This window comes from Podarcis tiliguerta (assembly GCF_965153285.1).
Source record: "Podarcis tiliguerta genome assembly, chromosome: 2".
Lineage (NCBI taxonomy): Eukaryota > Metazoa > Chordata > Lepidosauria > Squamata > Lacertidae > Podarcis > Podarcis tiliguerta.
Window position 1 is genome coordinate 117,084,087 of NC_139535.1, and position 26,987 is coordinate 117,111,073.

The 26,987-nt window shown below is 46.1% G+C and overlaps 2 protein-coding genes across 4 annotated transcripts in view; one reads left to right on the forward strand and one right to left on the reverse strand.

The window, feature by feature from the left end:
• DDIT3 (DNA damage inducible transcript 3) lies at positions 1 to 7,567 on the forward strand. Of its 2 annotated transcripts, none has more exons than XM_083428349.1 (3): positions 1 to 159; positions 2,336 to 5,444; positions 6,637 to 7,567. In XM_083428349.1, exons 2-3 carry the CDS (start codon positions 5,304 to 5,306, stop codon positions 7,063 to 7,065), a joined length of 570 nt encoding a protein of 189 aa, XP_083284475.1. In that variant the 5' UTR covers positions 1 to 159; positions 2,336 to 5,303; the 3' UTR covers positions 7,066 to 7,567. The 2 variants fall into 2 exon arrangements, with proteins under 2 accessions (XP_083284475.1, XP_083284476.1); XM_083428350.1 differs by having other exon boundaries at positions 6,640 to 7,567.
• The window catches only part of MARS1 (methionyl-tRNA synthetase 1), a 25,893-nt gene continuing 6,428 nt past the window's right edge, over positions 7,523 to 26,987 (reverse strand). Inside the window, exons 5-22 of one of the 2 annotated variants that reach the window (XM_083428226.1) lie at positions 26,142 to 26,217; positions 24,555 to 24,727; positions 24,018 to 24,130; positions 22,691 to 22,807; positions 21,687 to 21,890; positions 19,765 to 19,966; positions 18,806 to 18,880; positions 18,478 to 18,648; positions 17,559 to 17,654; positions 17,061 to 17,178; positions 15,967 to 16,180; positions 15,349 to 15,480; positions 14,533 to 14,637; positions 14,101 to 14,284; positions 12,059 to 12,130; positions 10,153 to 10,179; positions 8,799 to 8,864; positions 7,523 to 7,854 (exon numbers count right to left, since the gene is read on the reverse strand). In XM_083428226.1, the coding sequence (XP_083284352.1) occupies positions 7,726 to 7,854; positions 8,799 to 8,864; positions 10,153 to 10,179; positions 12,059 to 12,130; positions 14,101 to 14,284; positions 14,533 to 14,637; positions 15,349 to 15,480; positions 15,967 to 16,180; positions 17,061 to 17,178; positions 17,559 to 17,654; positions 18,478 to 18,648; positions 18,806 to 18,880; positions 19,765 to 19,966; positions 21,687 to 21,890; positions 22,691 to 22,807; positions 24,018 to 24,130; positions 24,555 to 24,727; positions 26,142 to 26,217 (2,274 nt within the window). In that variant the 3' untranslated portion in view covers positions 7,523 to 7,725. The remainder of the gene's footprint in view (positions 7,855 to 8,798; positions 8,865 to 10,152; positions 10,180 to 12,058; positions 12,131 to 14,100; positions 14,285 to 14,532; positions 14,638 to 15,348; positions 15,481 to 15,966; positions 16,181 to 17,060; positions 17,179 to 17,558; positions 17,655 to 18,477; positions 18,649 to 18,805; positions 18,881 to 19,764; positions 19,967 to 21,686; positions 21,891 to 22,690; positions 22,808 to 24,017; positions 24,131 to 24,554; positions 24,728 to 26,141; positions 26,218 to 26,987) is intronic. The other variant, XM_083428227.1, reaches the window with a different exon arrangement.

The window sequence follows — 26,987 nt, forward strand, 5'->3', positions numbered from 1 at the left end:
GGCCGCGCTCGAAGGACCAGCCTGAGCCGAGGACGCGCTTGGCAGTTGGAAGCCGGCAGCCGCGCAGCGAGGAAGAGAATGAGCCGCGAGGGCCTGAGGATGAGCCGAAGCCAGCAGCTGGGGGACCGGATCGCGGGAGAGAAGGGGCCGCGGAGGAAGGTGCGAAGGGCGCCTGGGTCCTCGGGGGGGGGGGGATCTTCAGCGCCGATCACTGAAGGAACTTGGTTTCATTCTTTCTCCCTGCTCCGCAAGTAGAGATATGCTTGGTTTTTTGAGGAGCGTTGCTAACGCGCTCCTAAAACTCAGAAGTGAAAGGGGGGAACTAGCCTCCGCCCAGACTTCATTCAGAGTTTGAGCCCCCAGTCAGCGTGGCTTCCCCTGTCCCTTAAACACGCAGGTAGGAGGCACTCTGCTTTTAACTGGGTGCCCCTAAAACCGACTCGACCATTAAGCCTTTGCTTTCTCCCCAACCCTGCTCTCCACACAAAGAGAGCAAAATCTCGATGGATGGGCCTGGAAGAATGAAAAAATAAAGACGTAAGAGGCTTTATTCGTAGTTCTTAGGGGTGCTGATGTGTAAAGAAGGGCGCCTCCATTAAAAAACCCGTTAAGCAAAAATCCAAATACAACTGAGGGAATTGCAAGTTTAGCAATGAATTCAGTGAACGTGGGCACAGCTTTTTTATTTTAAAAATTGTGCTGGGAGCCCTGTTTTTTCATTGCCTTTTGCTGGCATTGATATATTTCAGTGTTACTATATCTGCTGAGCTAACAGAAGGAAGATAGCCGCTGTACTGGGTGGTGGACAAACCCCCTAAATTTTCCTAGTTCGCTTCACTTCCAACATGGAGAGGGAAACACTTAATGGTCTTGTTTTGTGTACTAAAATAGCTTGGAATTATGGGCTCTCTGCCCGCTCTTGAGGCTACATCCTTTCAGACAGCTGTATGTACTGTTGGTTTCTGCCAAGAGATGTTGGAGCGCAGCCTTTTTCACTGCGAGCAGTTCTGTGGGTTTAGAAAACAAAATCTGCCTTCTGTGAGAATTTAGGGGTGCCTCAGAGGAGAGGGAAACAGGATGCCCCAGTTCTCATTTATGCAAGCGGTAGCCCCTGTCAAAGACTGCAAAGCTGCCTGCTGGGGCACGCGGATGACTTGAAATGCCTGTTCGCATGGCTCCTTGGGGATCCTTTTCTCCCCCAACAGGCTGCATAACAGTTCCTCGATCCCCAACTCTTCTGGTTTGTTGCATCACTCAGGGCTGATGAAAACCTGTGGTGCATCCCTGGTGCATGCTGCATTCCTGTGGGGTTCATGCCACTGTTGCTGCCTTGCTCTTCAACGGGGCAGTGCAGTGTGTCCTTTGATCTGTCTAGTGGACCCTTGCAGAAGAAACAGGGGGTAAAGTCTCTGTACAGAGAGAGATAAGTGGCCTTCTGACAATTTTCTTAAAACAATATTTCAGGCAGCTTAATTTCAGTACAGTTGCATTTTGTCAAAAGGTAGTCTCTATACAAATCATAGGTTTAAAAAAAACTTGAGGCCATATCTTGGATTGTCCAAGGTCTTGAGCAGTGCCATACAGTGGGTAGAGTTGGACCTGTGTCAAAACCTCTGCTCATCTGTTAAGTTCATTTGGTGACCTTTGGCCAGTCACTATCTCAGCCTCACCTATTGTGCAAAGAAAGCTCAATGGAAATAATTGTATGCTGTGCCAGGTTTTTGGAAGGGTGGGGGATACTAGCATAATACATTTCTCTCTCATAGTTCTCATCTGCACAATGGATACATAGGGAGTGATAAATCTAAAATGATTCAAAATCACTGAGCCTCAATTTTGTGTGTTGAAAAGGCCTGAGCATAGAACTTCACAGTATCAGCTGCAGCCAATAACACAACCATTACAAGGGGAAAGTCATGGGATATCTGCATATGACAGTCTCTAATTCTGCCAGGTTCTGTTATTTCAGAGCACCGAGACTTCAGAGACCCTTAGGTACACTACTTTATTGAAAGCGATCAATGCAGTGCATTGAATTTATTTTGCCTCTGGGGTTCGAAGAAGGAAGGAGATAGTTTCCAAGCATGTGAGAGCAATGGGCACTCCCTTCCAAAACTAGAAGCAAAGCACAGTACAGTATCTTAAGAACTGATGGAAACAATCTGAAAGAGGGCTGTGCCACAGCGCCATTCCACCTTGCTGCATAGCTTAAAGTGATAGGTGTTGCCTGGGTATATTTTTCTCTGCTACCTCTGCAGTGGAAATGGAACAAGATCAGATCATTATGCGGTGACATCAGTAGTCAAAATATAAGTCTCTCCTCTTTTTCCCACAGCTTCGAATGAAAAATCGCATCCTAATACACCATCACACTTGAAAACTGGTAAGAATAATTTATTCTGATTACTGCAATGAATCAAAAAAAAAGGAGGCACTTAGACTTCATAGAGTGAGGTGTACGGCACTCCTACAGGCAGTCCGTGTATTTAGACAACACATGTTGGACTTTGGATGAAGGGGCTGCTGTCCTGTTTTCCTTGGATGTAAGGACTGTTGAACTCAAGTAGGGCTGAACCTCTGGAGTAAACATTCATTGCATTTGTGTCACAGCCTATGACAGACACATTATCTGACTGCAGCTGCATTGATGCAAACAGGTACTGTTTAGCCAAACAGAGAAATGCAGTGGGGTGTAATGGGCATTGGGAGAAAGGGGTGCATGGAACTAACAATGCAAGTAAGTAAGTTGTTCCTATTTTACCATTGCCGGCACCTTTAGAGTTGGCTGGCCTTTGTTCATGTGAATGCAGCTCTGGCCATCCCAGGTCTACCATAAATGAAACCATAAAACCCTAGTTTAAGATTTAGGGGGGAACCAGAGCAATGTTTTGTTTTGTTTTGAGAGGGGGGGGTGGCTGAAGGTGATGAAGTTCTGTGAGCAGGAGTCCGCTCACATGATTTTGGATACAACCCTATATTTGCAGGGTGCCTTCTCCCGTGATGGAACTCAAGGTTGCATTTAGCTGTGTCCTGGGAATTATTCTATCTGTGCATTAATTAGGTTCCACTTTGTTTAGTTTCAGGCCATAGCCCTGGAACCTGTGTCTGGACTGCATCTTAAAATAGACAGTATTCCTTACAATGTCTTGTTAGGTATTACTTTAAAACAAGGCTTTACCTCCACTGGGACAAATCTGTAAAATAAAACCCTAATCAGCGTTATCTCGTGATTCTATGATTATATCTCAGAGCAAGGGAGAAACCATTTCGGTTTTCTGCTGTGTTCCAGGACATCTCCTGGAGAAAAGCAGCTGACACAAACATCTTTTTAAAAAAATAAATAAATAAGCAACTGTATCATGCTTCTAGAAAAGAATTTGTATGACTTCCATTGCTCAGCAGGTTATCCATGCATTGCCCTCTAGCAGGCAAGGGGCCCCCTCACCACCAGGTGATGATGGACTCTTTACCTGCCATCATCCCCAGCCAGCATGGACAATAGTAAGGTATGATGGGAGTTGTGGTTCAGCAGCAACTGAAGAGCCACGTGCCCCCTTGCCTTCCTCTAGACTAGTCTGTGTTATAATCACCAAGTCAGAGAATAATGCAACTGAAGACTGGTACTTCTACTCAAGGCATGTTCCAGCCTGCCCCAAGGCCACAAAGAAAGGAAATGCTTAACATCTGAGGCTGCAGGAATGCTTGGCTTGGCACTCACAGACTGTCTTGTGACAGTGACTCAGCTCTTATTTCCAGCATGAGAGATTTCCAGTGTGAAAGGTACTGAGATGTTAACATCTGCGCTGGTCTCCCTGGGCAGGATACCTTATGCCCCTAGGAAAGGTCATGAATATGAGATGTGCACACTGTAGCCAGCCATGCAGAGAAACACCAGTTTCCTAAACTACTTTTAAAAACATCCTTTGGATAAGGAAAGTAACTTCAAAAACCCTGTAAGGCACATGCGGCAGTGGAAGTCTTCAGGGACAAGGATGGTGCACTTGTACAGTGTGATATTTGCTCAAAAGCAAGTCCCACAGTTTAGTGAGTTTTCCTCTTAAGTACATATAGCAGAAAAGGGGAACCTGTGGCTGTTTGGGTGTTATTGGGCTCCTATCAACCACAGCTAGCATAGTGATGTTCAACGACAATGGGTGCTGCATATGGAGGACTACAGGTTCTGCACCACAGGAGGGTAGCCACATCATAATTCTAGGCTACAAGTTTCATTGGCTTCATGTGCATATCAAGACTGTTGGTTGGCATCTGTCTGTTTTGAGAGACAATGGGGTATTACTGAGCCAATAGCAACATTTATTGAATTGGAATGGGTTTGAGTACTTCAGGGAGTTATTTGTCAAGCCAGTAAGTTGTGTTTTAAGATGGCTGAGCTTCCAGTGTCACTCCTGAGCCCATCTATATTTTTGGAAAGTGGTTTTTATGGTTATGATGCATTTAAACATCACCTGAGATATCATCACCAAATGTCTGCATGGTGGTTCCAGAGATAAAGGAGAAAAGTATTCTATGTTTGAATACATTTGGACACCATTTTGAATCAAAACGAGACTGAACCTTTCAAAACTGCACTATTTTTTTGGTTTCTTAGAATTCCCAATCAACACTCAATATGAAATAGCTTCCAAATAGCTAATAGCAACATCATTTCTAAATTGGTGACACCTTTTGTGCTCTTTCAGCTCTATAACTAAATGGTCCGAACCAAAAGTAGCCATCCTGTAGTAATGATCCATCTCAGCACTCTTGGTGGCCTGTGATCCTTTAATTGTGCTGTGCTTGCATAACATTTTTTCTAAGACCTCTCCCAGTGTGGTTTGGCCACAGAATAGTGCCAAGCCACCCTCCTTGTCAGTGCAGAATAGGAGGCTGTCTTTCTGGTAGAATGAGACACACCTCTTGCTTCCTGTTCCCATGTGAAAGCTAGTGCTGTTTGAATGGCAGAAACTGGATGGGGGAGATGCTCTACCCAGTCATTTCTGTAGCATAGCCCCTTTTTTATCTGGCATTCATTGCCAAGGACCAGGGAGACCCTGGCTCAAATCCCCATTCAGCCATGAAGCTTACTTGGGCCAGCCACTCTCAGCCTGACTTAATTCACAGGGATAAAAGGTATCCAGGGCTCCTTGTGTTTTCCTATCGACCTAGAACAACAACTCCGTGGGGTCTGGGGGCTCTGCACACCCACCCATCCTCCCTATGCACTCTTGAATTTGTATTGCTAGCCCAGGTCTCTTGACACACACACCGTCCTCCTTTCTTTCAGTGCTGGCTGCACCTGAACCATGATGGCAGAATCACTGCCCTTCTCTGTGAGCACCCCAGTTCCCCCGTGGGAGCTGGAGGCCTGGTATGAGGACTTGCAAGAGGTGCTCTCCTTGGACGTAACCAGCAGGACAGACCCCCCAGTAGGGGGACCGGAGCAGGTGAGAAAACGGAGGAAAGCAACTTTCCTAGCATCTTGTATGTGTCTTGTGTACAGCATCCCAGAGGTGGCTAGATTTCCCCTTACAGAGTTTTCTAATTCTTCTTCCATTGGCTCTGCATCACACTTAGCTTCACTTGTCGTTCCAAACCATTAAAAAAAACCCATTAAAAACAAAATTAGTGTGGTGCCTTTAAATTTGGGGAACCTGGCAAGCATCTGTTTTACCACTTATGCTATGCAGAAATTTGATAATCTTAACATGCTATATAGTTTTCACTATAGCCTATTCATAATGATGGTAGAGAAACATTGGAGCAAATCCTGTCATGCAGAAGAGGTAGATATTTCAGGAATTGGTGGAGTGAGGGTGTCCAATACCAACTACTCCACATGACACAGATGGGCTGTCAAGCCTTATCTTTTATGCTGTGTCATTCACCTTTCACATGCCCATTAGTGGGGTTTTTTTTGGGGGGGGGCGGGTTGCCTGTAGGCTGGCTTCCCTAGATAATACATACCTCTTTCTGTGCTCTTAAGGTGTGCACTGTAGTTTCTATTATAGCTTAGAAACTGCTTTCTGTAGACAAAAGTAAAGCAAATACAGTGGTGCCTCGCAAGACGAAAAGAATCCGTTCCGGGAGTCTCTTCGTCTAGCGGTTTTTTCGTCTTGCGAAGCAACCCTATTAGTGGATTAGCGCTATTAGCGGTTTAGCGGCTGTTAAAGGCTTAAGGGATTAGCGGATTAGCTGCTAAAAGGCTATTAGCATCTTAGTGCCTTAGAAAAAGGGGGTGGGGAGTGAAAAAAAATCGCAAGAATTGCAAGACATTTTCGTCTTGCGAAGCAAGCCCATAGAGAAATTCGTCCTGCGAAGCACCTCCAATACGGAAAACCCTTTCGTCTAGTGGGTTTTCCGTCTTGCAAGGCATTCTTCTTGCGGGGCACCACTGTAAATGTTCATATTTGGTTGCATGAATACCTAATCCCATTTGTATCTCTCATGCTTTCTTCCAAGGAGCTCAGGGGACTTTCCCCACTTTTTAATCATAACAACCTTGTGAGGCAGCAACAAGTCCAAGGCTGCCCCAGTGAAGATGGATCAGGAACCCTGGTCTTTGCAGGCTAGGGATCACACTGGCTTTAGGAAGTGAAGGCAAACAGTAGCTCTCACCATCTTTCCATTTTCCTACAGAAGGAGTTTGATGGTGTCGACAGTACTGATCTGCTGTGGAACCTGGATGCTTCCAATCCCTTGGAGCCCAGTGGAAGTGAAGCAGTTGGAAACTGTGAGCTGGACCCTGATCTCACAGCTCAACTCCTGGAACTGCTAGCTGAGGAGCCTGCGGGACCTGCCGAGTCAGACTCCAGCCACAGTTCCCCAGTGCAGACTGGGACAGATGATGATGAGGGGGTGTCTACTAGCCGGAAGAGGAAGCATGGTGGACAGCCCCACGGAGGCAAGAGGCAGCGGGGCAGAGAGCGGGAGCAGGAGAATGAGCGCAGAGTGGCCGAGCTGATGGCCCACAATGAGCACCTCCAGAAAGAAATAGAGCGCTTGACTGCAGAGGTGGAAGCAACAAGAGCAGCACTTATCCAGCGTATGGTGAGCCTAAAGACTTAATGGATCTGGAGAACTTCCTTCCTGTACTGATGACTCACTTGCCATGGACCAAGCAGAGCAATACTTCGCTGCTCCCAGCTTTAGCATCTATGACTTTAAGCAACATGCTAAAAAAGAGTCAAGCACTTTTCTATACAATAAACATTACCATCACCTGGTAGGCTGGGGCTGTTCCATAGTCTATCTTTGCAACATTACCTTATGGGGGACTCAGATTGCTTATTTCGACTCTGGTTTAGTGAGCCAGCCTTGCTGAACTGAAATATAAAAGGTGATCGTGCAACTAGACTCTGCCAGGCTATATATTCCACAGGAAAGCCATCTTGGATGAAACTGCCTCTGCCAACCAGGCTTGTTCTTAACATAACCACCACCACTTCACTTGTGAAGAAAAATGTGCAAGAAAAAGCATGTATGTATGAGTCCAATAATAGCTTTTGCATTTATAGGTACAGTATGTATTTAACCAATAAAATATTTATTTCTCACCATATAATCAAAACATTTCAAAGGATTCTGAATTTTTCATAAATGTGATTACAAAATAGGAAAAGGGGCTACAGCAAAATAATTTAATGTTGTGAAAAAGTGAGAAACTCTCCCGTCGCTGAAATCCAATGAGCCAAGTGTCTGGGCAAGAGATGCTGCCTGCCTGGCAATTCACTTTCTCTTTTTCGCTTTTCCCTCAGCCAAGTTGAGCTGCTTCTGTAGTTCTGCTAATTTTGAGACTGCAGCATCAACCTGCTTCTTCTCAGCATTCTGAGCCTTCAGCTGCTGCACGTAGTTATCCTAGAGAGAGAAATGAGCGGTAAAATATTGCACTCTTGCACAAACAGGAAGCAGGTTGAAGCCTGCAAGGCAAGAGTCCTGAAACACTGCAAGTTACAGTAGTTGGGACCTGCAGCCAACATGCTGCTCTGTAGAGTGCATTGTCCTGTCAGCCTTACACAGGCTGCCTCCTCAACTTTTCTATAAAGGGGGCTTTTGCCTTGCCTCTATGCCATCTCTGCCCTCATGATACAAGTACTCCTGTTTCCAGGCCTAGTGCAAGATGGTGTCCCCCCGCCCCCCCCCCCCGTGTAATACTTAAGGAAAACACAAACCAAATTAAACAGCACTGCTTTGCAGAAAGTGATTTTCAGTTAGTGCAACCCATGCTTGATGCTCATACTAGTCGTTGTGGAACTTCACTCTTTCTGGAGGGAACCTCAAGGAAATGTGGCCCTCTAGGACTTTGCTCTCTCCACCTGTCCCAAGCCACACCTTTCACTGCCTCTATTTTACATGGCTATTAGGCTGTGAATAAAGCCTCAGTAAACACAGACTAAAGCTGTCAGCAAATCTTGCTCCATTTTATCACTTTTCTGTGCCTAAATGAACCATGTGTGTTTGCTGGTTGCCAGTGCTCTTCATTACTGCATGGGATAGGAAACTATTTTAAAAACAGTTCACAAGCCATTTTTTTTAATGTTTAAAATGCAGCCTCCCCCAACCTGGTGCACTCCAAATGTTTCAAACTATATCGCCCATCATCCTTGACCTTTTGGCTAGCCCAAGTAGGGCTGATGGGAACTAAAGGGCATTGGGGTAGGGAAGAAGCTGAGTTATTTTGCAAGGCTACAACTGCTTGGCCACAACTACTTTGCCATTAAAGAGATAATCATGTAGTTTTAGCTGTGCAGTTGGGCTGTTTGGTTCATAAAAACTAAAAACAGTAGAGTGTGCAACCTTACCTGTTTGGCTACTTCTTCCTGAAGCTCCTTTGTTCCTACTGCCTGCTCACCTTTTACAACTTTTTGCTTGAAGGGGAGGGGGAAGAGAAATAAATCTAAATGAGTGGCAGTATAACAGGCTTCACCAGCTTAGCATCCAGGAGACAAGGATAAGCAGAACTGCTTTAGTATAGGCCTCAGATGAAGCTCAATTAGTGGCAGGCACAGGCAAAGAGTCACCAAAGTTTGAAAAGGTGAACTGCACTGTTCTTGCTTGGGGGAGGGGGGAGGAGAAGACACACATGCAGGATACATGCATGTTCATTAAGGTACCACTGGTGATAAGCCCTCAATCTTCTCCCAGTGCCCCTTTGCCCAGTAGGGTATGAAGGATACCCATTGTTGTAGGTAGCTGTTCCCAGAAAATAAGCAATGAACAGGCTTAGAGGCAGTAAATAGGAAATCACGTAATCCAACCCTGCCTGCTTTGATAAATGCCATGCATTTTGCCTCTCAAGCCAGATACAGATGGCTTAAACGCCTTGGTTAACCAACAGAGGAAATTTACACTCTTGTCACACATGTGGATGGGTCAAATCTGAATCAGAAGTGATCGCTGAGTGGAACTCAAATGATGGAAAACAAAATGTCCCTTGTAATTTGACTGAACTTGTCCTTAAGGTGGGGAAAAGTGAAGGATGTACCGGAGAGCAAAGGTTATATATACAAAAGTTGGAGAACTGCCTTTCCCTAACTTGACACCCTCCAGTTGTTTCACACTACAACTCCCAGCAGCCCTGGTCAGCACGGCCAATGGCTAGTGCTGAGCTGTAGTCCAAAACATCTGGAGGGCACATAGGGGAAGGTGGTGGCAGTGGCGTAGCGTTGGTTGTCAGCACCCGGGGCAAGGCAAGTAATTTGCGCCCCCCCCCGCTGCACTGTCCCTCCCCCAGATAGTCCCTCTCTCTCTTTCCGCACCACACGCCTGGCACCCTCCCCTCCACAGTGGGCGGCGACCCGGCGGCTCAGATCGGATTCGCACAGCCAGCACTGCAGTGAGAGTGAGTGAGTGAGCCAGGTAGGGGCAGAGAGCTGCAAGTGCACCCCCCCCAGATGTTGCGCCCGGTGTGGCCGGCCCCCCCTGCACCCCCCACGCTACGCCACTGGGTGGTGGGGAGCCTCAGGCCCTCTATAATTCTCCACCTGCCACCCTTCTCACTGGCTTTTCCCGGGTTGAAATGTGTCCTTGAATTCTGACAATGTCTATGGCTTGTCTGACTGGAGGATAGCCAAGCCTCGTGCAAATGTTAGATCAATGGAGAGCCCTTCCTAAACCTCAAAGCCACTCCTGGTGAGCAGGAAGAACACATTTTACCTTCAAATTCAGAGCGAAGTCTTCAAACTGGAAAAAGCACAAAAGGATACGATACCACAGCCATGAAGAGCAGAGAGAGAGAAGCAATTAGGTGCCACAGCAGAGGAAAGAGCTTTGCAAGTAGCCTAGAGCTCTATATACACACTAAAAATAAAAGCACCAAGGGGGAGGCAAGAGATGCTTGCCAGTGCTAGGGAGGCAGGAACCAATTGCATGCAGCCAACAGACACATTTTGTGGCTGCTGTGGATCCTGGGTAGATGACTAGCCTAGGAACTAAACCATAGGTGCAAAGCAAAATATTAAGGGAGAGAGGCAGAAAAGGGTGAAAAGCATTGGGACACTTTCCCCTGAGACAGTCACTTAGGCAGAACGAAACGGGAGATGTCAGAACGAGTCTCCCCAAGTCTTTACCTTCAGAGTGTGAAAGGGTAGAAAGAGGCAAAGAAAAATCCATTTCTTTGTAGAAGTTGCTGACTCATGCAGAGATATGACAGGCAGATTTCCTTGAGGTAAGACAATTCTGCTTTGCCAATGCATCCAACAAACCTAAAGGATCCAATCCCACACCTCATGCAGGGCAGAATGACCTGCTTTTTGCAGGAGCTGACTGGAAAGAGGTGTGGCCAGAAGAAGCAAGTCAGGCAGAGATGCTGGGGGCAACCTCCTCTGTAGGGAGAGGAGTGCTTTGGGCTCCCAGGAACCTTTTCGGCAAATTCATTCATTTCCTGAGGCACACAAGCTGTTTTCTCATTCTGCCGCTCTGATACACAGTTTGGGAATTACTGTGTTGAGAGAGTGCAATTGTGAAATGTTTGGAACAGAGGGGGGCAGAAGTGTTTTTCTGGCCCCCAGCAGGTAAGTAGCTGCAGCTTACTGGGAGGAGTGAGGTGGCAGAGAGGTTGACATGGTGCAACTGCATTAGCTGAGCTAATCTGGTACTCCTGCCAGTGTGTTTGCATCATGCCACCCTCCCTGCCTCCTAGTAAGCAGCAACGACTCACCTGCCAGGTCAGGTAAGCACCTCCCCCCACATCTGCTACTGGGTACAGGATACATTAAAAAAGGGTAAAGGGACCCCTGACCATTAGGTCCCGTCGTGGACGACTCTGTGGTTGCGGCACTCATCTTGCTTTATTGGCCGAGGGAGCCAGCGTACATGTGGTGAACCAGAGCAGCGCACGGAAACGCCGTTTACCTTCCTGCCGGAGTGGTACCTGTTTATCTATTTGCACTTTGGCGTGCTTTCGAACTGCTAGGTTGGCAGGAGCTGGGACCGAGCAACGGGAGTTCATCCCATCACGGGGATTCGAACCGCCAACCTTCTGATCGGCAAGCCCTAGGCTCTGCGGTTTAACCCACAGCGCCACCTGCTGTGGCAGTTTTACTAACTTGTAAAATGGATGTGCTTCTTCAGTAGCTTTCCAGTTAATCCTCTGGCCATTCTGCTACTCTCAGAGGCCCAGCAAGGTCTGGGGGTATCACAAGAGGGCCTTTTTCGTGGTGGCTCCAAGAATGTGGGACTCTCCACAGAAGTGCATCTGGTACAATTTCTGACAGTATCTGTCAGCTGCTTTGAAAACAGTTCATCATCATGAATCAGGTAAGCGGAACTGGAGTGTTTACAAGCTCAGGAAAGATGTTTGTGCTGTGGCAACATTATGAGGAATGCAGTCAAGCTCACCTAGCAGTTCTTGAGCAATGCATGTTGAAGTGCCCTCTTCTTAATCAGTTCCTTTCCCCACACTCAAGCCTGAAAGCAGAAGCTCTCCACAGACCCATTCAGTTTTCTCTGAGCTCCTATAACTCCCCCTTTGTATTTTAACTAAACACTTACTCTGCCCACTCATTGCCTGAGGTTCTCCCAGAGGAGCTCTACATCCATTGGCTCAGCTGCCTCTCCTTACCTGGCCACCACCAAAGCGCTTCCGCAGGTTTTCAATTTGTTCTGTCTCCAGCTTCTGGAATAGAGGTGTCACCTGGTGGGAAATTAAGGAGACAGGAGACAGAATCCTTTGTGAACTTGTCCCACACACATGTTAGGTGTATTCTGTATGATTACTTTGAGAGTACTGGGCATCCTAAGAAATGTGTCTAAGCATCTAGTCCCTATGTTTGCAACTATGTAAGTAGTAACGGTCAGAAGTAAGTAGGAGGATGACAAAACAGAACTTCAGTTTCATTTCTTTGTTGCCAATTATTTTTATTGATTTTCCAATTTTAACCCCATTACACAAATTAATTCCAAATTAATGCAATTTCGTTAAGAGGTTTCCCATGTGCTGGTCCCGATGGTTCTTATTTATTTCTATTACAATCCATTTTACAAAATTATCACATAGTCAACAGCTGCACTCTTAATGATTTCTATTCATGTTATATTATGTAACTTTCAAAAAACTTCAAGTGAGGAACAATAACTTTTTTCTTTCCTCTTTTAATTTTTATTGATATATTTTCCTTTTTTCTATTTATACATCATACACTTTCTATCATACAAAATATCTTTACAGACTTCTCAACCCAAAGCTCCTTGGCATTCTAGATGTACCTTACATTCCTGATATATGTTAATTTTCCAACTCTATTTTTCCCCTTTCAATTCCTTTGTTGCTATTAATGGTTGCTCAAGAAATTACCCCTGCTTATAGGTTAGTTTTAATATCATCTCTTTTAAAATATGCAGGAATCTCAGCTAAAGCAGCCATGACAGATGACCACCCAACCTCTGCTTAAAACTCTCCAAGGAAGGAGAGTCCACAACCTCCCAAGGGAGAGGTAACATGTTAACATGAGCAGTCTGGCTGCTGCATTCCAGCTACAGCTTCTGGACCAGACACCAGGACGGCCCCACACAAAGCCCATTACAGTAGTGGTATTCCTTTTAGCTCCCAACTCAGTGATCTTTCTCCCAAAGGTAAAGGTAAAGGGACCCCTGACCATTAGGTCCAGTCGTGGCCGACTCTGGGGTTGCGGCGCTCATCTCGCTTTATTGGCCAAGGGAGCCGGCGTCCAGCTTCCGGGTCATGTGGCCAGCATGACTAAGCCGCTTCTGGCGAACCAGGACAGCACACAGAAACGCCGTTTACCTTCCCGCCAGAGCGGTATCTATTTATCTACTTGGACTTTGACATGCTTTCGAACTGCTAGGTTGGCAGGAGCAGGGACCGAGCAATGGGAGCTCACCCCGTCACGGGGATTCAAACCACTAACCTTCTGATCAGCAAGTCCTAGGCTCTGTGGTTTAACCCACAGCGCCACCCGTGTCCCATAAACACGCGTGTCGCCCAAACACGCTAGCTATTTAAGTGCTGGGATTATATCTTATTTTTAATGGAGGAGCATTCTGCTATACAAGCCTGAAGAGGTACAGTGGTGCCCCGCAAGACGAATGCCTCGCAAGACGGAAAACCCGCTAGACGAAAGGGTTTTCCGTTTTGGAGGTGCTTCGCAAAACGAATTTGCTATGGGCTTGCTTCGCAAGACGAAAATGTCTTGCGATTCCTGGGGTTCCCCCCCCCCTTTTCCCAAGCCCCTAAGCCACTTAACAGCTGATCGCTAAGCCGCTTAACAGCTGATCTAAGCCGCTTATCAGCTGATCTAAACTGCTAATAGCCTTTTAGCAGCTAATCCGCTAATCCCTTAAGCATTCAATAGCCGCTAATAGCCTTTTAGCAGCTAATCCGCTAATCCCTTAAACCTTTAATAGGCTTTAATAGCCGCTAAACCGCTAATAGCGCTAATCCGCTAATGGGCTTGTTTCGCAAGACGAAAAAAATTGCAAGACGAAGAGACTCGCGGAACGGATTCTTTTCGTCTTGCGAGGCACCACTGTACAGTCAAGAAACAGGTTTACCATCTTATCTACCATTGGAGATAACTGGCCCTCGGTCATAGCTCAGAAAAGACTTTAGCCACAGTTCTGGCACAAGCCTCCTTTCCCACTTACCGTGCCAATCTGATGCCCAGCAGGCAAGGTGCAGACAAAGTCGTTGGTCACCACGTTGTAGTCAGTGGGAATGCACAGCTGTTCTTGGATTGCAGCACTCACGCTGGGCATGTACGGTTGCAGGATAACAGAGAGCAAGGATGCAATGTTGACGGCTACCCCTATCACTGTGCTTGCTTGCTTCCTAGGAAGATGAAATGATGCTTGTTAATTTTCCTAGGAAGCTGAAATGATGCTTCCTCCCTGTGGGAGGAAGGAGAGAAGCCAAGAAGAGGAGGTGGCAGTCTATATACCAGAGCTAAAACATGCCTCCCAAAATTAAGCACTGGTAGCTAGCTCAGAGCAAAGGGGGAGACATTATTCTGCTGAGTTGACTGGTCTGACTAGAGGGCACCGTCAGAAAACAGCCTTTTCCTCGAAGCAGAGACTCACTTGTCAGCCTCGCTGCCCTTGATCCGTTTCCAGGGTTCATTGACCTGGAGATACTGGTTGCCAAGGCGAGCAATGTTTAGGATACTGCGCAGGGCATCACGGATCCTGCAGGAGAAAAACAGGAAATTTGTAGGAGGAACCAAACCAGGGAAGAAGAAAATGTAGCAGTCTCCTCTTCGCCCTAGCTGCTAGAAGGGACCAGGGCTCATAAATAACCACTTGCCTTATACCTGGGGCAACTTAACAACAACCTCCAGGTAACCATGCAGATGATGATGATGATTTTGTAAATCAGCTGTTGGTCCACCCCCACCCCCCATTTTTCAAACCCTCAGACTACCACAAAATACTAACACAGATCCATGCAGACAAGCAGACTAGTAAAACACCTCGCGGGTTATCAAATTTTGTCAAGTTATTTGCAAGGGTGACAGAGCCTGCTTTTTCATTGGTTTATCTCTACTTTAATCTTAACATGTCAGTTTTGCCTCTCAGAAAGGCATAGGATAAAAAGCACACACAGATACAGTACATAACCAGAAATAAGCGTCTAACACAATGCGAGTAGAACTCTGGAAGTCAAGATTTGTTCCACAAGCATTTACTTGCAGTTAATGAAAAGGATATCTGCACATGCTCATGAGAGAGATAGATATAGATATAACTAATTCACATGTTCAGAGCCAATCTGGAGATGATCTCCTTAGCCAACATTCTGCTGCCTGTGACTGGGAAGAGCCTTTTCAGTACTTGTCTAAGTAAGGGATGGAATCAGGCCCTCAGGCTAGTGGCACATGCCAGGTCCTAAGGACGTACTTGACCTTCTCCAACAATTGGTTGTATTGGCGCAGCTCCAGAGTGATGTGAACCAACAGACTTTTGTCATCCTGACTCAGCTCCATGGTGGGGACGTGTCCCCCAAAGAATTTGCACACAAAGGACCCGGCTCTGAGAGAAAGAGACAGAGGAGAGAGGGATGAGGGACAAATTTTATTGTAATCCATTAAATCCTAAAGTTCTGGCATAGTCATTTTATTTTACAGAAAACCAGACTGATTGAAATGATTTGATGGTTGTATTGCTTTTTGATTGCTGTGAAGCCAATGATTTGCATGCAATAAATGTATGGCTAATGAACAGGCAGATCACTTAAAATTTCTAACTGGATACAACAAAAATAGAAGGAGTTTGCAGGCTATGTAGAAAGCAGTATCTCCCAACCAGGGGTGGGAACAGATCTGTATCCATTACAGAAGTACAAATCCACCGAACAAACCCTGTGTTGGGTAAATTACCTGCTTTCCTTTTCTTTATATGAACTATCTGACATACATTTGTAATCCTGTTCCTCTCAACAACCACCAGCACCACCAGGCTGCCATGTTCTAGTTTCACTGTGGATTTGAACGCCTCTTTCCCTCCTCACCCCATTACCTGTTGATGAAGTTGCCAAGGGTGTTGAGAAGCTCTGAATTGTTTTTAAGCATGAGATCATTCCAAGAGAAGGCACTATCCTGGCTCTCAGGCCGCAAGTAGAGCAAGTAGAAGCGCCAGATGTCTGCCGGGATGCCCGTGTCTTTGGCCATATCTCCAAAGACCCCCACACCACGACTCTTGGAGAATTTGCCATCCTCGTAGTTCAAGTACTCTGCAGAAAGGAAGATTAAGTGATGGAGATTAAGAGGTTTCGACTAATTCACAGAGGATAAGGTTCTCAATGACTACTAGCCACCATGTCTATGCTCTCCTTCCAGTGCTGAGGCAGTTGGTTGGCATCGTTATCTGTCTGTCTTAAGCGACAATGGAGTGTGCCTCCAGGGGCAAAGTCAAACCGCTGTGGTAGCAGAACCCAAGTGACCTCCCTGGAGCACAAGCCTGGGCAGTGTTTATGGAGGTCCTGGGTGGCTCAGACAACAAAACCCCACTAATGTAGTCCAAAGGAAAGCAGAGCAAGACGTTTGGCACCAGCTTGGCTGCAGGAGCTGCTGGAAGGAGGCGTAGAAGGCACCACCCAACCATCTTAGGGCCTCCACTCCTCAGTCCTTTCTCCTCCAAAGAGATCCCGCAAGTCAGCGGAGGTTTAGGATCAGAATTTTCCTTCTAGGTGGGCTACCTTCTCAAACTGAAGAGCCCCACCTGTCCCTAACTTCCCTCTACAGCGCATGCAGAAACTGCCTTCTTGACCATGGGGCCCATCATTGGTCTTGTTAGCTCAATCTCTGCGTCGTGCAGGGGAAGTCCCTACCTCACCTCTGAATATGAGGAAATGGGTGCAGCACTGTTGGACTCAGGGGTCCTACTTGCAGGCTCCCCATAGGGATCTGCTTTGCCACTGCCTTTGGCATCATCCAGCAGGACTCATGTTCTTAGGGGGTTTTAAAGGTTTGCTCAAATCCCACTTCAATGGCTCCACCACAGCTTCCAGGCCACATAAGATGCAACCTTTTTTGTGGCATAGTCTAGCTTAAACCAGCAGGGTTTGGAAATGAAAGAGCGGCAGGTGGGGCCAACTCTCACACACAGACTACCTGTTGCAATAAGATGGTTGACGAGCGTGTATCGATCCCCAGTGCCCAGCAACGAACAGGGAAACACAACACTATGGAAGGGGACATTGTCCTTGGCCATGAAGTTATAAAGCTGAACCTGAGAAGAAACAGGAGATGGACTGCATGGTTAAGTCACACAACCCCCTCACTCTTTGCTGCCCCAAATGGCTGACTAGTATAAAGGGCATTTGTTTGGAGGGGTGTTACAGAAGCACACATGCCCCTGAGGATGGGCTAATCACATGGGTGTACAGGCACCCTGGGTCCTCCTACACATGCTCCCACCCCATCTCCAGTGCTTTGATACACCATCAGACAGAACATCTGCCTGGATTCTAGACTGAAGACACACACGAGAAAACTACTGTACATCCTTTACATAAAATGAGCTTATCTGGAAGCGACTCTCGGTCTTATTCCTTCTGTGAAAGAGACCAAGCTACAGTGGCAAGTGTGCAAAACTAACAAGCTCATCACCTGTTCTGGGTTCTTCCACCATTTCTCCCATTGGTCAGTGTAATTGGCTGCAATGGACAGGTAGCCAATGGGGGCATCAAACCAGACATAGAACACCTATAGAGAGAGAAGGGGGGGAAACCAAAACATGAGGGGATGGTTCACAGAAGGCAGGCAAGGGAGTACTTTCAGAGACCGGAGTGTCTAGTCTTCCAGTAACACCCTGCCTCTGAACTTTTCCCGACCAACATTTCACTTGAAAATTGACACATCTGCTCATACACGTATTTTCAATCCTTATTTTTTGAAGTATGGAAGGCCATACTGATGCTTAATTTCTAAAACAGGGCAGGCCACAGATCAAACCTTTAAGACAATGCCAATTATGTGGAGAGCGGCTGCTGATTCTTCAGTGGTGAACTGTAGGTATTCTGCACATGCTCAAATGAATCAACAACATGACCATTCTAGAGCTGTACCATTCGTTTCAAGGGTTGAACCAATAATTAAACTACAGGCATAAGTTCTGGTTAATTAGCAAAACGACAAGTTTAAGTCAAAGTATGAATAAATTTGATTGGAATTAGAAAGCATTTGATTGACTGGCAAATGCGATATTAAGTTACTAATGAATAATACAATTGAGAAGGTTATTTTAGACGTTCAGATAACAGACAGACACAACCCAGACAACTTTCTGGGCTCCTTTTACAATGCCCTCCTTTTTCTCCAACCACCACTGACACTAAGCTGTTTTGCCTCTAGACTCCCTACCTGCTAGAATTCCCAATGCCCTGATCCATCCTGCTGAAATAGTACTGTCTTTCCTGTGGTGCCCCTCAAAAAGAAAAAGCCTTGGACCACAGAATAAGAACAAGCACTCAGCCAGACCATGAAAGGATTAAGCACTGACCCCCTGGGTCTTTAGCCCATCACTCACCTTGTCACGGAAGTCATCCAAAGGGACTGGCGTGCCCCACTTCAGGTCACGAGTAATGCACCGTGGCTTGAGCCCATCACGGATCCAGGAGCGGCTGATATATCTTGCATTGGGGGTCCAGTCCCCAGTGGACTGAGAGACAGACAGCCACTTTTCCAGGCTCCCTTCTAGCTAAAGGTGAGAAGATCAGAGACAGTGAATGGGGATCCTGGGTGTAATGTCGTAAGGTCTAGGGCTCATTATGATTGCTAACAACACTAAGCAAACTGTACATCACATGTACATCGTACTGTCCTTTAAAGACACTAGTAAAACAAGAGAGACTCACCTTGGGCAGGTCCAGGAACAGGTGCTGGGAGGATTTCACCACAGGGGTCGCCTGGCAGACTTTGCAAACGGGTTTCTGCCAGGATGGAAAGAAGACAAGGCCATGGTATGCTTGACATTAAGCCTAGCAAGTAAACAACATGTAGGAAGTAGTGCCAAGCCCATATGTAGGACCGCCACACATGCAAATTCTTGTGTGCCGGAAAGTTATTATTGGCTGCACCTCCCTTTGTTTTGACTGACAAGCCCAGGTTTTAATCAATGAATTGTTTTCCAGGGAACAGCGATTTGGGGAAAGGATGTTGAAGTAAAGATTAATAACTATGTTTGTTCTTCGCATGGAACTATGCTATTTCCTCCACCACCACTAATCTTCCTATGCAAATCAATAGAAATATCACTCTCTCCCCTTTGAAAGCAGGGTCCTTGCGCGCTCTCTCTCTCTCTCTCTCTCTGTGTGTGTGTGTAACATTTTCCCCACCCCAGTCTTTTCTGGGGATCCATGCTCTTTTTCCCCACCATCACCTGCACTCCTAAATTCCAATTGTACACAATCCAAAACAGTAAAGTCTCCCTTGAGGGAAAATCACTTTGAAATTTGGCAGGTTTTGTACCCTCAGAATTGATTTCAATTCTGGTATAAAATAAGGTACCTTTTCTTTTTTAAAAAAATAATACTTTATGGTGCCCTGCACGAAAACCCCTGGATTAAGCCAATCTGGTATGCCTAAATCACTCTGAGGGCTCTCCTATGCCTGCAAAGTTCATCTACTTCTGTAAAAAGAGAAGGACCTTGGGCTTCCACCGCAGGATTCTATGGGGAGATGGGTGGTATGGAATCTGTGCTAGACTAGCATGGTGCAAATGAGACACATTCCACCATTATGTCTATCAATCCAAGACAAAGATAAAGAGAAATGCTAAGTATGTAGGTTCCCAGGACCATATGGGTGGCAGTACCTTAAGTTCAGTGGCATTGATCAGTTTGCCACATTTGTCGCACTGGTCCCCACGGGCCTCTTCATAGTTGCAGAAGGGGCAGATGCCTTCCACAAAGCGGTCAGCCAGGAACCGTGAGCAGTTCTCACACTTCAGCTGATCCACTGTCTCTGTCAGAAGGTAGTTGCGCTCCAGTAGCTTCTGGAAAATGTCCTGAGCTATCCTGAGGCGAGGAAGAGAAGAAACATATGAAGGAGGGACATCCTTAACCTTCATATGGCACACACCCAAAAAATTAAATAAAAATCACATCAGGGAAAACTTGGCAGTCAATCCATGAACAATTAGCAGACCAGTGTTTGTCTTAGGCTTGCCAACTGCATCTACACCTTCTGCTGATGATTCTCTAATACAGCAGGAAGGCTGGCAAAGCACTTCATACCTCTAGGACAGGTGTGAGGGACCTTTGGCCCTCCAGATGTTGATGAACTACAACTCCCACCAGTCCCAGCAAGCATGACCAATGGGAAGGGGTGTTGGGAGTTGTAGTTCATCAATATCCATAGGTCCAAAGGCTCCCCACACCTGCTCTAGAACATGGAGTACTGCTCTCCTGTGCCCACCATGGTCCAATTTAAGGAGGAGGCCCATCTCATGACACTACCTGTAGTGTGAAATTCATGGCTCAATTGTCCATTGGTCAGTTAAGAACCTTTCTACGGCCTGGTTCTACATTGCTGAACCCTGTAACATGTGGCTTGCCTTACTTGCTCAAGCCACTGGAAAGTGACCAAACAGCAAACACCTGTGTTTCCCAATGGCATATTAGTGTCTGGTGGTGTAGGTAGACTTGATGGGAACTGGTGCCGATTAATCTTATTTACACACATATAGACCAATTATTATTATTATTATTATTATTATTATTATTATTATTATTATTATTAAATCCAAAGTGATGTACAAAAGATTAAACTGCATCCTATCTTTAGATGTGTATCTGACCTTGCTTCACAGGAGGGGACTGAACATGCTTCCTACAACAGTACACATAAACATGGTAACTAAAATTCCATCTGTCGCAGTTAGTATCCTCGGACAATGCTGTTCTGCTCATTCAGAGATAGGGATAAAAGTACTGTTACAAATCACTTTATCAGTTTACCATTGAACAAGACAGGCCTGCAGCCAGTACACACAAGCTGCTAACCAGTCAGGACTGCATTCTGAGTTTATCTGCCAGACCTCATATATGATGTGGCGCACCTGAAGTTATGCATCACATTTAGTAGCACCATACACTCTTTTGTAATACACCAGTGCCAGCTGTACAGGATTATTCAGAAGAAGAGAACCCACATCCTAACTCAGCTTGTGCACCAGTGGCTTCCAAGGAACCCATCTACCATCTCTCAGCAATCAAAATTAACCCGTCAAGTACGTTACTAGCCCACAAGGAGTTCCTTCTCACCCACATATATGCTGTTTTGTCATTTGTAGCCCAAGGCAGGGGAAAAACAGCAAACAAAGCCAAATTTTGAAAAGCTTCCCTTTTTCTGGAGAAGTCAAAAACTTGCTACATTGAGCACAGTCATTGACAAGCATGCCTTAAACCTGTACTTGGCACCAATGCCTCACCCTGAGCGCTCAGTTTGAGTAGAGGGGCAACAATGTGAAATAATTTAAATACAAACGTATTATGTGCTCTCAGACTTTTAGGTACAGGCATTCTTTGTTTCATGGCAGCTGGACCTCCATGGTCACAGAAACTGTAAACAAGTCCGTCAATTTTTTCTGCCCCATCTCTAATAGCCAGTTTTACAGTTCTTAAAGGCTAAGACAATAAGTGGTTTGTAAGAGAGAGCGCAAAGTAGTGCTGCCAAACGAGGCATCCATGCTCCTTTTCCCTTGGCCATTGTGCTCCCTTTCCCGGCAGTACTTACTTGGTCTGATGGGGTGTGGTGGTGCGACCAAAGTAGTCAAAGGAGATTTTGAACCACTGGTAGATCTGGGCATGGACAGTGTAGTACTTATCACAGATTTGCTGCGGTGTCAGCCCCTCCTCCATGGCCTTTGTCTCCGTGGCAGTGCCGTACTCATCAGTACCGCACAGGTACAGCGTGTTCCAGTTGCGCAAACGACAGTACCTGGACAGGACACAAGAAGCGAAGCAGGATGCTTATCGCTACCTGCAAGGACCAAAGCTTCTCACAATCCCCTGGTTACTTCAAATGGGTCAAAGCTCTCTGGGAAAGCACATGCTTTGAATGCAGATGGTCCCAGGTTACATTTCTGGTACCTCCAGTTAAAAAAACCTCAGGCAGCAGGACTGGGAAAGGCCTCATCTTCAGGTCTTGGGGGGTCACTGATACTCAGAACTGAGCAGAAAATGAGGCTGCATGGACCAGTAGTCCACTTGATGTGAGGCAGTTTCATATGATCTCATTAGATTAACAGTTAAACCGTGTCTTGGAAATATCCCTCACTGAGCTCAGTGGCTCTTACTCTGTAATAACTGTTTAGAACTGGAGCCTAAGACCTGCCCAAGATCCACGTTGCAACACACACAAAATATTTTTTATTTTCTTTCATAATATACACTGTCTGCCTCAAAGTAGTTTGCAAAGTGTATACAGTGGTACCTCGGGTTACATACGCTTCAGGTAACATACACTTCAGGTTACAGACTCCGCATACTGTGGGATTCTGCAAATTCATTTTAATATCAGATTCATTAAAACAACATCAAATAGCAAGAAATCAATTGACTCATATCACCAACCACTCTGATATTACCAGGTACAAAGGCAGCTCTGATGGAGTGGATACACCTTGAAAATAAAATGCCAAAAGAATAAATTTTCAGCCTCCCATTAACCCCCCCCCCCTTTTCAAGTGATTGACATATCCTAACAAGAGTCGGGGGCGAAAGGCATCAACATCTTACCTGGCAAAAGTATCGGCACTGAGGACACAGCCAATGATATTCCCAAGGTGAGGCACGTTGTTGACATAGGGCAGGGCGCTGGTGATCAGCACGTTCTTCATGCCTTCCACAGGAAGTCTGCAAAGATGAGCCACAAGAAATGGAGCCAGATTTTAAGGAGAGAAGCTGTGCTTTGGTAGAAGAGCAGGGAGGCACAAGAAGGAAAAAAGGCTGCTCTGTGAGGTTACACTGTTAGTATCTGGGCTCCTGGGGAAGTTGCCCCTGCAACTTAGAAAGGCCAGTCCTTTATAGCCTGGATGCTAGTCTTCTGCAACGCCAAGTACAAACAGATCCTGATACTCTGCTAATTTTGCAAATTGGCGTTTGGCTCCTAAACCTCATGGCTGTGGGGTAACTCCATTAAAAATTTACACATCACCACAAAATTGCCTATACAGAGGAGGGGGCTGTTGTGCTGTGCACCATGTTACATTGATAAGGGTTAACCGCTAACCCTAACACTGATGTCAATGTTCACCATGATATAGGTACAGATTTATTTTCATATACAGTGGTACCTCGGGTTACGAACGCTTCAACTTACGTTTTTTCAGGTTACGAACGATTGTAACCCAGAAGTAAGTTGTCCAAGCTCTTGGAGACCTCACCGCTGCCTGGAGGCAAACCTGGACATTGACGGGGCCTACGGAGCTCTTGGAGGCCTCCGCGAATGCAGGGAACCAAACCCCGACATCCGCGGTGCCTAGAGCAGTTCCGCGAATGCCGGGGTCCAAACCCCTACGTCCGTGGTGCCTGCAGAGGCTCTGCGACTAGGCTCCAGCCGCAGGAGCTCTCTGAGGCCTCCACGAATGCTGGGAGCCAAGCCGATTGTGGTTGTGGAAGAGGACCCTGAGCCCCCTCCAAACAGTGTGTTTGGAAAAATTTTTTAATTTTTTTCACCTAAAATACTGTCTTATTTATTTTATAGTACAGCACATTGATTATTGCCTTCATTTTATGGATTAATGGTCTCGTGAAACAGTAAAATTTGTGTTAGATTGCTGGTTTAGGGGGTGTTTTTTCATCATCTGGAACAGATCAATCCACTTTCCATTACTTTCAATGGGAAAGTCCGCTTCAGGTTAAGAACACTTCAGGTTAAGTACAGACTTCTGGAACCAATTAAGTACTTAGCCTGAGGTACCACTGTATTCATACATACAGAGATGTTTGGGATTTTAAGACATAGAACAGGAACATAGTTCTGCTCTTTCTTTGAAGTCTTCTTCAAAACAGCCCCCATCATTTCCACTAAGGCCAGGGCATTGTAGCCCAGCAAGGTACTTACATAGGCTGCTGTGGCTTCCAAGGTTTGGGGAGGCCAGCTGGCCCTCTGACCCAGACTTCTGCAATTGCTGCAATCTCCTCCTCAGACAGAGACCTCTGAGCGGATTCCTCTTCCTAGAGAGAGGAACAAAAATCCATCTCCAAACCTGCTTTGCAGGTGCTCAGCACCCAGAAGGCAATCACTATGCTGATGAACAAAGTGGCACAGTCCAAAACTGCAAGTGTGGCTCAGACACGCCAGGGCAGTCTGCACCCTCTTGCTGCATCTTCCCTCCCCACATGGTGCTTTAGTAATTACTGGGCTAAATACCAGTCAACTAAACAAATCCTCAGAACATCTTCTCAGAATCTAGTCATTGACTTTAACCTAATTTTCACAAGCAAAAGGAAAGATTTTGTTTCATTCACTTTATCTGAATGCCACTTTGCCACCAAAAAATAATAAAAAAAATGCTCAAAGCAGCTTACGAAAATGAAACAGAGATGCATTTCAAACAAACACGACAAAGGTCCGGTTCACACGGAAGGAGGACAATACCTTCAGCTCATTAGTAGCTGGCTTCTCAAAAGCCTGGTTGGGAGCAGGATGCTTTTGTAGATAAGCCTTCAGCTCCAGCAATCCTTTGGGCGTCCATACAGATTCAACAGCCTTCTTGCAGTACTCCTTCTGGTTCATGTTCTGGAACCATCTCCTCAAGGTTTTTAACTCATCTTTAAAATCAAACAAATTCCAGAGGAAAAATCTCACCTTGGTAACTGCTCAGTCTCAAATAGAAATGTATTAAGTTCCTATTAAGGTAACACTCACACCCCACAATCTGTGAAGATCCCTGCCACTGACTCAAAACTAGTTGGAGACTAGTTTTGCCAGGAGACTTCTTCTGGGCAAGGCAAGCATGGTTGGAATCACCAGAGCGATCAGAATCAAGATAGCCAGGGGGGGAAATGAAACAAAAAGCTAGCTATTGTACCTTTATCTCAGTGTGGTCCAAATAGTGTTTTGAATGCCCTAGGATCCCTCTGTAAGATGACAGCAGTAGCAGACAATCCTTCCCCTGAAAGAGTTTGCCACGGCTTGTCTTCCCCTGTAGCACGCAGCCACAAGAGCATGTAAGGTTTTTCCTAAGGTGCACTCAGGGGCAACACAGCAACTGAGCAAGTCTCTTTGGTGCTGCATATGAGCTGCATGTTGTGTCCTCTGCAGTGCAAGGGGGCTCCCTGAAGGCAGAATGTTTGGCAATGATCCAAATGCTTCCATTACTGAGAGAGGGAAGAGTGTGAAAAGAAGGACCCCCCCCCCAAAAAAACCCCGTTACGTATTTATTTATCCAGTGCTTTTTTTAAAAAAAAAATACATTTAGGGGTACTCTCATCTCCCTACTCATATTGAAATACTGCCCCTCAATGAGGCCAAACTTAGATTCACAAAATGTTTAGGGGTATAAAAAGGTAAAGGTAAAGGTACCCCTGCCCGTACGGGCCAGTCTTGACAGACTCTAGGGTTGTGCGCCCATCTCACTCAAGAGGCCGGGGCCAGCGCTGTCCGGAGACACTTCCGGGTCACGTGGCCAGCGTGACATCGCTGCTCTGGCGAGCCAGAGCCGCACACGGAAACGCCGTTTACCTTCCCGCTAGTAAGCGGTCCCTATTTATCTACTTGCACCCGGGAGTGCTTTCGAACTGCTAGGTTGGCAGGCGCTGGGACCGAGCGACGGGAGCGCATCCCGCCACGGGGATTCGAACCGCGACCTTTCGATCGGCAAGCCCTAGGCGCTGAGGCTTTTACCCACAGCGCCACCCGCGTCCCTGTTTAGGGGTATGCGTCCCCCCATAAAAAAAGCACTGTATTTATCTATCATATTTATATCCCACCTTTTCTCCAAGGAGCTCAAGGCGGCACTAAGGGTTCTTCTCCTCCCCATTACCCTGTGGGGAATGTGACCGGGCCAAGGTGGCCCAGTGAGATTCATGACTGAGTGATTAGGGATGGGGAGAGGAGGAGCCACAGCAACACACAGAGGCTCATCCAAACCAGCAGGCAGATCAGCACATCAAAGTTGCCTTCTGTGGCCTTAAACGTGGCCACAAAACGATGCACACTAAGGCCTTTGGCAGCATCTCTCACCTGGCAGGAAGGATTCATCCCTTAACAGAGGGAACAGGGAGCCCCACAAGACGACATCAACAGCTGACTCAGCATTCTAGATAAAAAGGTCAGGGGGAAATTGGTTTGCAAGTGTGAACAGGAGGGACAACAGGCCAGAATAAACTCTAGAACAGAGTTGCAAAGTGTTTCCCAAAAGGAACAAACTCTTTCCATAATATGTATTTAATATTAAGTTTAAACTTTCCAGAATGAACACTGAAGAGACTTCCGTGCCTCTAGGGCTCCTTTTTATTATTACAGAGCAATTTGCAAAATTCCTAAATGTAGCAATTTTGCATAGGCTGCTGTATGGCGCATGCACACCCATGCACACACACTGCAATCTTTTTACTAGCTTATGTAATTTACGTTCTATAACTTTTGCATTTGTGTTCAGTGGGCGATAAACAAATTATATATTTGATTTATCTTGTCAGCAAAAGCCAGCGTAACATAGCAATTTAGTACACATATTCTGTAATAAGCTTTTAATATAAGACAATAAACTTGTGTTCTGAAATGGTCACTGGGAAATACAAATGCACCAACTGAAAGGACGGGTGTTCTTGTCCGATCTCTTACCCAAGGCAGGATAGCCTTGCGCATTCTGTGACTCTCTTGATCCAAATTGCACAAGAACAGCACTTGGTATAAAATTTAGCATCCAGAGTATTCCAGCTTTTATTATTTCATTTTGGCAGTTTTTAGCCCTTAAGGTGAGAAAGCTCAGCAAGCATTGCACTCACGCATACAGACCTAAGCCTCAAAAGTCAGAGGTGAGGCCTCAATGGCACTTCAAGCAATTATAGTCCTCTCCCCGTTCTT